The sequence below is a fragment of the Mixophyes fleayi genome, chromosome 9, assembly GCF_038048845.1.
Source record: "Mixophyes fleayi isolate aMixFle1 chromosome 9, aMixFle1.hap1, whole genome shotgun sequence".
NCBI lineage: Eukaryota > Metazoa > Chordata > Amphibia > Anura > Limnodynastidae > Mixophyes > Mixophyes fleayi.
In genome coordinates, this window is record NC_134410.1 from 18,666,734 (window position 1) to 18,678,342 (window position 11,609).

Sequence of the window (11,609 nt, forward strand, 5' to 3'; positions counted from 1 at the left end):
GCGCGTGCGCGCAAGGATTATAAAGAAGCCGAAGAACTTAACTGAAGGACCGCAAGATAAAATATAGTGTTAGATAAGAGATACACTTCACAGGAACAGACGTTTTTCGGAAAGGCTGTTCCTGTGTTGATTTTTTATTAAATATGAGAAATCTTTCAATCCGCATCTATGTGATGAGGATTGAAAAGTTTCATATTTTGCGGTGCTTTGTAAATAGACCCCCTAGTGCTTTACATCACTTTCAGCAGTCAATAAATACTAGAGCTAAAAGCGAGAACAATCACAGTGGCCTTTTTTTTTAAGTCAAAGTGCATTAAAACTTAAGCAGTATCCCACAAAAATGGGTCTTTGACTGCAGATTGTTATAGTTATTTTAGGGAAGAAAGTTCAGAGAACCTTTTCCTCTTTATAAACCACAGAAATTTTGTGATTTAAGTGTAGGGTGGTTTCTGGGCAACTGGATCCCCTCCCTAAATGCAAAATTATCTGATGCTAATAGATTATGGGCCCGAAACAACAGTGAAAGTTAGAAGCTACAAATATAATACCTGGTAATTACAACAAATCAATGTTCACAGCGGCCAACCAGACAAATCAAAACGAACAGTCATGAATGTATAACGTGAGGATGCTGCTAATAGGGGAAGGTATGTGGAAATACCTACAAGCCTATTCCACTTCCAATGTATCAAGAAAGACCAAAAAGAAAAAATTAGCTGTTAGAATGCAGAATGTTCAAATTGAGCACATATGCAAAAGCAGGTGCATGGAATAGCGAATCTCAACAATAAATTATATTTACATAGAGAGTATCAGAGAAATAGTAGGACATGGTATTGGAGAACAAATACAAGAATTCCATGTTGCAGCATTGCCACTCAGTTATGGCCAACCTGTGGTTCTCCAGGTGTTATGAAACTACAAGCCCCAGCATGCTTTGCCTGTCGATAGCCAGCCGATAGCTGCTTACACTGCAGCGCCTATATAATCCATAAATACTTGCTTATCCATGGAGTCTCCAAATAGATGCGTTTCTCTGTGTGTCCAGCTAGTGACGAGAGAGAAAAGCATGTTTTTTCACAATTCACTCCCAAAGGTGGGCGGAGTCTCAGTACAGGATGTGATTGTAATTAAAAGATGTTAATTGCAAACAATCTCTGTACTGGAAGGAATCCTGGCCAAGCAGTGGTCTGTGTAGGTCATATTTCAATGTCAGCAAAACTGGTTTTGCTAACCAGAATTCTAAAAAAGGTGAGTTCTTCTCTTCATCAGCACTACATGCTCATTTCTCACCATTTAGAGTATTTATCTATAGCAGCTACCCTTCAAGTGGCCTTTGTCAGAACGGTTCTGTCAGTATGCAGCCACTACAGTGGCGCACCAAGGGGGGGGGGGTTTCTGGGTCTCCAGAAACCCCCCCTCCGCTAAAAAGTGCCCTACATATCAGCACTGTAGTATACAGCAGCCGCAGTGCTGTATTGTATACAGCAACGCAGCGGACGCTTCTTTGACAGCGCCGCGGCTGCTGTATACTACAGCGCGGCAGGTGTCTAGATTTTTTTTTTCGGGGGCGGAGGAAACCCCCCCTGAAAAATCCTATGTGCGCCCCTGCACTATGTCTTTTCTCTTTCTTACTCTTGTCTGACAGGTTCTTCTCTATGCTTTTTAACTGACCTATTCACAGTGCATTATGGGTGGGGTAGTCTAGGTCTCAAAAATGGCCGCCGCCATCTCACAAGGAGGGTCACCAAAGTTGACTGCCGCCAGTCGCCCAATGGGTCCCTCAATAATGTCTGCCATCAACAAGAACCCCTGCACTGCAGGACAGGTGAGTGATGCTCTGCTCTAGTGGGGTATCACATAGATATGTGGTAGAAATTACATGATAAGTAGTTGTCAAGTGGTAATGTTAGAATAATATTTTTTATGCTTATATTAAAAGCTAATGTGTTTTATTTTTATTTTTTAAGCTGTTACTATGTTAAAAAAAGGAAGCTAGACCCCAAACTTAAATCCAAACGATTCCCTCTCACCTACCACATGCATGCGATTGTACCCAGAAGAGACGCAGGGTTGTTATCCTCAATTTTGACCTAATAGATACACATACCAACAAGGAGGGCAGATTCCTCATTCTGATAGGCAAATTGAACAATCTTCTCTGTACCCTTGTCAATATTTATGCCCTGAATCAGGATCAGCATAAATTCTTTAAGCGTCTACAAATATTGTTCTCTCGGGTTCGTAAGGGGGAACTGATAGTTGGGGGTGATTTCAACGGTGTCCTTACTCCTTCCCTAGATAGATCCACTAACCCAGCTGTCCTCCCTGGCAGGAGAGATAGGACGAATTCTAAGTCCTTACAAGATCTCTTAAAACTGCATAACCTGTATGACATGTGGTGTATCTCTGATCCTCTTGCCTGAGACTATTCCTTCTACTCGTCCTCAACATGATCCTGCTCAGCCATGAACTCACCCTTAAACTCCTTAACTCTCCTCCGACCTTTCCTCGCTAGCACTGGGTCGGTTTTCCTGGAGAATATAAGAATCCTTACTTCATAACCACAACACAGTGGCCCTCCTCAATTTCCTATTATCTGAGTATTTTGAAACTAACGACTTCCCTGACATTACATTCATGACCCTCTGGAATGCCCATAAGGCTGTCATCAGTGGACACTTTATGGCCCTAAAAGGAGAGAATTGCTAAAACACACCAGCTCACAATCTCCCTACAACAGCTGGAAGTGAAACATACGTCTAACACAGATCCTAATACCCTCCAATGGATAGTTGACGTACGGGGCATGCTTAACCTTTTACTTTCCCACCATGTGGCCAATAGCCTGAAATGGCTGAACCAGCGATATTACGAAAAGGGGGACAAGCCTGGCCACCTAGCTCTGTACTATAATCTTGTCCCACAATCTCTTGGCTATTAAGGACTCTGCTGGGGTGCTAGTCTATGACTCAAAATTGAGACAGTACTACCTAAAGCTATAAAATCTCTCCAACCTCTTGATGCTTTTGCCCGCCAAAAACAGGAGGATTGCATAAATGACTTTTTGTCAAACGCCTATCCCTCTAAATTGACCCGCCTGGCTGCGGCCCAACTCAGTAAATGTATAACCTTTTACAGGTTGAACAAGTTATAAAAGCTCAAAAGGCTGGCAAGGCGCCAAGGCCTGATGGGTTCTCACCTGCTTATTACAAGAAGTTTACAGCCCTTCTGGTCCCCTGTCTCTGCACCCTCTTTAACTCAATTCTCAAGGGAACCCCTTGGCCCTGAGAATCTCCAGAAGCTAGGATTACCCTTATCCACAAAGAAGGCAAAGACCCCTATTGTGCTAATTATCGCCCGATACCCCTCCTCAATAACGATATAAAGCTCTACGCCAAAATCCTCGCCGATCAGCTAAACTCAGTGCTCTTTCCCTAGTCCACTATGACCAGTTAAGTTTTATTCCCGGGAGGCAGGTCAGGGACAACACGAGGAGAGCCGTTGACCTTATTCATATACCTAATGCCAGGAAGACTCCTTCAATCATGTTGGCTTTGGATGCCAAAAAAGCCCTTGATAGGATCTCCTGGCAGTTTATGACCCATACGCTGAAGTACTTTGGACTGTACGGAGATTTCCTATCTGGCATCCAAGCCTTATATTCCTCACCTTCTGCCAAGATTATGGTCAATGACTCTCCTTCGGACCCTATCCTGATAAGCAATGGCACGCGTCAGGGTTGCCTCTTTTCCCCTCTGATTTTTGCCCTTCCTCGAATATAAAAGAGGAGTGGCCACCGGGGGTCTGGAGAACAAGATTTCTCTATTCGCCAACGATGTGCTTTTGACCCTTCAGCAGCTGAGGACCTCTCTACCCAATTTATTTGATATCATGTCACACTACGGATGTCTATCCAGCTAGAAATTGACTATTTCGAAATCTGAGGCTTTGCTTCTCAATCTCTTTTCCTGTGAATGTCAAGATATCACCTGCCAATTCCACTTTAGATGGCAAAAGAAAAGGCTGAAGTATCTTGGCATCTACATCACCATCACGTATGAGTCCCTATACCAGGAAAACTATCCGACATCACCACGTATGAGTCCCTATACCAGGAGAACTATCCGACACTCCTACTCAAACTTAGTTTCGATATCATCTCCTGGCACTTCCTAATTATCTCCTGGCTGGGCAGGCTTATTACTGGTGATTACTGCTATTAAAATGTTCTTGCTTAACTACTCTACCTTTTTCAGACACTCCAGATCAGGGTCCCCCTGTCTGAATTGAATACTATGCAGTGACACTTAGTTAAGTTTGTCTGGCGGGGTAGATCCCCCTATCATCCGACTTGCATTGCTCAAGAAACCCACAAACCGGTGGGTAGGGGATTCCCTGACCTCAAGGCTTACTGCTGGGTGGCCCACCTTAGTGCTGTTGTAACCTCCTATGCTCCTCCTGCTTCTCATGCATGGGCTGATATAGAGCCGCTTACCTCTCTTTACCAGACCTGTCTAGCATCTAAAACTAAAACGTCTTATTACCTAAAACTTCTCGGGCTGCCCTGATTAAGTGATTCCCTACGTTACTATTTGCTGCTAAAACCTGGGAGTACTGCAAGACTCATCTCTCTGTCCCCCCAACTCCTCTGTCCATCATGCCCTCTGACATAATCCCGCCTTTCCCTTTGGTATGTGCCGATCTTTCTCCTCAGCATGGACCACTTTAAGGGTCCGATTCGCTGAGGAGCTTTTGTGCTGTGGGAGGCTCATGACTAATGATGCCCTCCACTCCAAATACCCAGACTTAGGCCCACTTTTTTTTATCAATACCTACAGATTAGGCGTTTTCTCCACTCTCTCCTGTCTTGTGAGCCGCCGACTCCGATCTCCTCGTTTAAGACCCTCTGTCTCTCCTCCCTGTTACAGAGAGGCATGATCTCTTCACTGAATAACTTACTTCTAGGCAAGATGCTAGCTCCTGGGAACAGTCATGAGAGGGAGTGGGAAAGGGACTTGGGCTTCCCCACGGAGGAGGACTGCTGGGCGAACATCAGATTGAGCATAGCCTCCAGCTCCATATCTACATTAATTAAAGAGAATGCGTACAAGATCTACTATAGATGGCATCTTACCCCTGATAGACTTGCGAAAATGTATCTGACTGCCTCCGCTATGTGTTGGCAAGAATATGGTCATAGAGGCACCCTCTTACATATTTTGTGGTCGTGCCCTGTCATTTCCTCCTTATGGGATAAAGTTACTAGCCTCCTGTCCTCCCTTCTTCAGTGCCCTATCAGGAAAGACCCTTGGTCCTTCCTCCTCTGCTATCCTATACAAGACCTTGCTGCCCACTCTGCAAAACTGCCTTGCATGTCTTGGCAACTGCTAAGTGCCTGGTGGCCAAGTTATGGAAACGCACGAGGCCCTCCCGCATTTCTTCTCTTAAATCCTATATCTGGTTAATTGCTAACATGGAGAAAATCACCTTCCATCTACGTGACAAAGAAGACAGGTTTCAACAAAACTGGTCTCCCTGGCTATATCAGTAATGCTCCCGACTGATTCCCCCCCCCCCCCCCCAATAGGCTGCCTCTCCCAGTCCCCCTACCCCTGTTCATAGTTTTTTTGTTTTCTTTTTTTTTTTCACCTTCAGGTTTTTATTTTTCATTTTTCGGCCGCTGAGAATTCTCCGCTCCTAAGCCCTCCGCAATCTATTACCCCCTCTCCCAAACACACACCCTCCCTAAGAAATCTTAAGCTAAAACAAAGTTGACAACATCACAAACAATTTTGTGCATTAAAATTGTTTTGAATTCTCTTTGGAAGAGAAGCATTATATACATATTTTATTTTAATAATGTTAAATTCATTTATTATATTTTGCAATATTCTAAAAAGACAAAATAGAATACAGTATTTCTCAATTTCATTTAATAATTCCTATGGTCCTTTTCAAAGCTTTTTTCACATCTTTATTTTTTAAGCTGTAGATTATTGGATTGAGCATGGGGACAGCAGCTGTGTTAAATAGAGCAAAAAGTTTTTTAGACTCTAAGGTGCTGCTTAGGTTTGGTGTCAGATACTGACTGAAGAGTGTTGTATACAGCAATATGACGACTGTGAGGTGTGAGGAACATGTGTAGAAGGCTTTACGCCTGCCAGTACCTGAACGGATCTTCAGTATGGCAACTATTATAAAAATGTAAGGGACAAAAGTGAGAACAAACGGAGTAAGAATTATAGGAAACAATGCCTCTATGAAGAACACCTTTTCCACCAAAGAGGTATCGTTGCAGGAAATTTTTATTACAGGGACAATATCACAAAAGAAGTGGTTGATTTCAATGGAGAAATAGCAAGACAAGTTATATACCATACCAACAGGTGGAAGGACTTGCAGAAATCCCAGCACCCAACAGGAAGAAGCCATTATAGCACATGTTCTAATATTCATAACCATGTGATAGCGCAAAGGTCTACAGATGGCCACATATCGATCATAACTCATGGCTGTCAGTATCAATAGCTCAAGACCCTGTAGGGATCCAAACATGTACATCTGTGTCATACAAGCAAAAAATGAAACAGTTGTATCACCAGTAATGAAATTTGTAAGAATCTTATGCAAAGAGACTGTAGAACAAGAGATGTCGACTATGGACAAGTTGCCCAGGAAGAAGTACATGGGAGTGTGGAGATGATGGTCCCGACAAGCAAGAAGAATGGTGAAGTTACCACATAGGGTGATGAGATAGATAAGAAGAACCAGAAGGAAGATGGGAAACTGCAGATTGGGGTCATCTGATATCCCTTTTATTATGAAATATTTTACATCTGTCTGGTTCCTTTGCATTTTTATGACCAAATTTAAATATCTGAAAGAAGCACATACTTATATGTTATGGAAATTATTTTTCTTTCAATTCCATTCCCTATATCTTAAATTAAAATTAGAATATGAAAATATAACATAATTATTTAAAATCCATAATATAAACCCCATATAACAATACTATGCAATACCAGCCCTCTCACTGAGATTATTTTTTTGTTTAATAATAGGGGCAACAAAAGAGGGAGTCCCCTTTCCGACTACAACTAGACACAGGACTGAAAAGTGCAAAAGCTCATCTTAAACACCTTGTTATGTTGGTGGTGGCTGTAGATGAAATTGAAACCGTGAAGAGGTGCCAACTATGCCACATCAGTGTGGTACCCGTGTAACAGACAAGGAGTCCACGGAACTACATGCACATTACATAGCAGCCCCTGATTTTGCCAACCGGGCCTGGCTAGCATGATGTGGGTGTAACTTGTATTACTTATTTATTATTTAATTTGCTATTTTAATTTTGTTTTCTTATTATTATTATTATTATCTTTACTAGGCTTAGGAAAGAGGTTATCTTAAGCTGGGTACACACTACACTGTTTTCATCCAATAATCGGCTCAAACAGCCGACAGACGACCGCTCGTTCAAAAGTCGGGTCAGTGTGTACAATGACACGATAGTCTGCCCAAATGGACGATTATCGCCTCATTTGGTTGGTCGTACCGTTTAATATTTTCGTTCCAATCTCGTTTCCGCTGTGTAGTGTGTATAAATTTCCGACCGATCCACAACAGTGAGTACGATGATGATGATGATACATTGCTCACGACAACATGGCTGTAAAAAGTCGCTAAAGGGACGTCCGCTCTTCCCTTTATCGTCCTAAACAAGGCTAGTGTGTATGCAGTCCATGGGCCGAGCGATCGGTACATCGATCGCATGTAAAATCGCTCGGCATAAAAAGTTGGTCGAAATTTCTGTAGTGTGTACCCAGCTTTAGCCTTTCCAGTCCCCTTCCCAAACAGCTGTCTGCTATTATCACTTATACATCAGGGGGTAAATTTACCAAGCTGAGAGTTTTCGACGGGTTTGAAAAGTGGAACTGTTGCCTATAGCAACCTATCAGATTCTTTTTATAATTTATCTAGTACATTCTAAATAAATATAGATATGTATATATCTATATTTATATTTATATATATCCATATATATATATATATATATATATATATATATATATGTTTCTATCTATCTATCTATCCATATATATATATATATATATATATATATATATATATATATAGCTAGAATCTGATTGGTTGCTATAGGCAATAGCGACACTTTTCAAATCCTCAGCTTGATAAATTTACCCCCACGGACTATTATTGCCATTCTTTAATGAGCAGATCAACCTATAAAAATCTGAGTGAGGATAGATAGCAAAAACTGTCTAAAGTCACTTTCTTCCTCACACTGACAGTTTAAAAACCCTGTTTTCCTTTCATAGACTTTAGTATTATGTTTTTACACTGAAATGTCTCAAAAGTCGCAAAAAGTAAAAACTTAATTTAAGCAAAAGAACATACAGTAGACAAGCATAAAAGTTTTACACTTGCCGCGTTTTATGGATCGCTTTCTTTTCTATTTTTAGATGACTAATATTCCAAATAAAAATAAGTATCAAAAGTTTGCTGAGTGGATTACCTTAAAAATATCTAAACAAAAAACCCTCATCATGACAAAATACCCTACTGCATGGAGTGTAAGACAAAATATTGTGGTTATCATGAAATAAAATGTTGTGACCATATATAGTTAGGAGTTTAGACTACCAAAAGTGTATAAAAGGCTAGTGGAAATTGTATCCTGTATTACATTAATTTTTAATACAAATGAAAGAAGCCTCGCAGTGTTTTAATGCAAATGGCAACTGCCTGATAGGGAGAAAAAGATAATTTGTACTCAAGTCAAGGAAACATACTCTTGCTTCAGTTGTTGTCCCACCAATTTACACTAAAAAAATAAATAATGTTCAATTAATGTATACAAAGCCTTCCTTACTGACAATACCAATCAATATTGGATATCTGAATCTAAAAATAATTTCTGCTTGCAAATCAACATATTGCTTTGAATAAAACACTATTTAACAGGATTAATAGTTCATCAAAACCTTGACTACATATTGTAATAATACTAAGAACAATGTGTTCCATATTATATATAAACTACTAATGAGAGAGAAAACAGACCCATACATAATATAGGTATCAGTTTTTCATAATGATTTATTTTTTTTTAAAAAAAAATATGTCTTATAACAATTTTAATTTAAAAGCATGTTTTCATTGCCAAATTCTTATTACAGTAGAAATTGACCCTGAGTTTAAAAATGTATGCCCAAATTCAGAAAGACTAACCAAAAAGAAGAAGAAAAAATAAATAAGTGTGATACTCTAATTATAGGGATATATTATTTGCAATTTGTTTTTCTTTTTATAGATATTTTAATCAACTGTATGTCACACCACTATAAGCTTGCTTTACTTGACAACAGTGCATACAAAACATTCCTTATTCTGATTTCTGTGATATATTTTCTAAAAATGCTGGTTACAAAGAGGTTATTTGGGACTTTCTGTACACATTTTCCAGTATGCACATATGAATTATATATATATATATATATATATATATATATATATATATATATATATATATATATATATATATAATTTGCCTGTAGCTCTGTTAGATTACCTTTGCTGCTTTTGGTTTATATTGAAGATTTTTCAACTACATTTTTCTCATAATTAATTAGTAGAATCATACAACACATAAGGATCAACTTAAATTGAAGCACAAAGTAGTCACATACTGTACTTAGATCCCGGATGTCCTTCTCACAATCAAAATTTTCTATCATTTAAAAAAACAGAATTATTTGAATGAAAGAGTTACCACTTGTAGCTGCTTTATCATTTGCAGTTAGTCACACGGAATCCTCATACTAAATGCAGCTCCGGATAAATATCAGCATATATATAGTTTTCTAACTAGTTCTCTAACTAGTAATTAATCCCCTTGGCAATTTCATTTTATCAGTGGCCTCACAAGAACATCTTAATTGATAACTAAGACATGCTTGCTTATAATGTGTATATACATTTTCATTATTCTCTGTTAATGGTATACATACACCTTATTATATCAGGTTATATAGCTTCTTTGGTGTTTACAGTTGCAACAAATTGTTAGAGAAAGAAACTACCCTCAAAATTAGATGGACTTTGAAGCAAAAGACCAATGAAGATATGTCTTGTGAAATAAACAAAACACAATGTGAGTCCACAAAAGGATTGAGGGATCAACCAGTGTCGGACTGGGGCATGAAGGGCCCACCGGGGAATGCAACACTAGGGGCCCACCAAAGGGGGTGTGGTCAGCCATCATAGAGGCGGAACCAGACACTAGAGGGGGAGTGGTCAGTCCACAAAAGACAGCTAGCACCTTAGTGTAGTGAAACTACAAGCCCCAGCATGCTTTGCCAATATATAGCAGCTTATTGCTGTAAGGATATGCTGGGACTTGTAGTTTCACAACACCTGGAGTACCACAAGTTAGCCAAGCCTGCACTAGACTCAGAACATTTGACAGACTGTCCTACCTGTTGTTGTCACTATTACCACCTGTGGCTGCTGGTTTCTTTAGTTGCGGCTTGTCTGGATCCAGGAATGTTGAGGGCCCTATTTGGAAAAAATAATGGGTACATTTAGAAATGCCAACCATCCCTGCCATTAAATCAACAGCACCCACATTCAATTAAAGACCCAAACCACCTCAGCATTAAAGGTCCCATCACCCCCTCTCTATAGTGTTCTCTGTGCAGCCCCCCCTCACTAGAGTTTAGTATAGTCAGCCCCCCTATAGTTTAGTATAGATAGGCAGCCCCCTTATGCCACATAGTAGTGCCCCCAAAACAATGCTATGCCACACGGTAGTGCCCACAATGTTACACCACGCAAGTGCCCCCGATTCATATTATGCCTGCAATAGTCCTCTCAATTCACACACATTATATATATATATATATATATATATATATATATATATATATATATATATATATATATATATATACACACAGATGTAATGGGAGACCCCATATACTTTTTACGATGAGCGCTACCTTAGTACTTTCTGGTAAAAATAAAAAGGTGGTGAAGCTGCCACTATTCCCAGGGGGTAGAGTATCCTCACAGTACTCAAAAAAATTAAAATTTACAGGGTTTTATGGGATGGGCGCAAATCAGGGGGGAAGTGGGACACACAAGGATGCAAACATACGCACCTATTTGGACTGTAATATGTATCTAATACTGGGTGTGTGTAATGATCAACAAAGCTAAATTAATATCAAAACCAATACTAATAACATTGTAATCCAGTGTTATCAAGATAAAAAACTGTAATACATAAATGATTTTTTAGCACAAACAATATAAACAACTGGTTAAAGTATACTTACCCAAAAGTTGATTGATGCAGCCTCTCTGATCTTCTCCCTTCAGCGGCGCGGGAACATCAGCTGACAGGGTTAGTGGGAGGGTCACATGATCGCAGTTGTGATCGCATGTGAAAGGTGAAAGATGACTGGCTGTCAGTGACAGCCAGTCATCCGCAGCAGCGGGGACGCCGGAGAGGAATGCGAGCACCCTGGTGTGAACAACGGGCCTCCAGGTAAGCTCCGCCCACATCTAAAAGGGGGTGT

The 11,609-nt window shown here is 40.0% G+C and overlaps 1 protein-coding gene across 1 annotated transcript; it reads right to left on the reverse strand.

Annotated features, from left to right (window-relative positions):
- Positions 1-5,931: 5,931 nt before the first annotated feature.
- Positions 5,932-6,858, reverse strand: LOC142101501 (olfactory receptor 5B12-like). Its single transcript, XM_075185955.1, has one exon. It carries the CDS (start codon positions 6,856-6,858, stop codon positions 5,932-5,934), a length of 927 nt encoding a protein of 308 aa, XP_075042056.1.
- Positions 6,859-11,609: the final 4,751 nt, after the last annotated feature.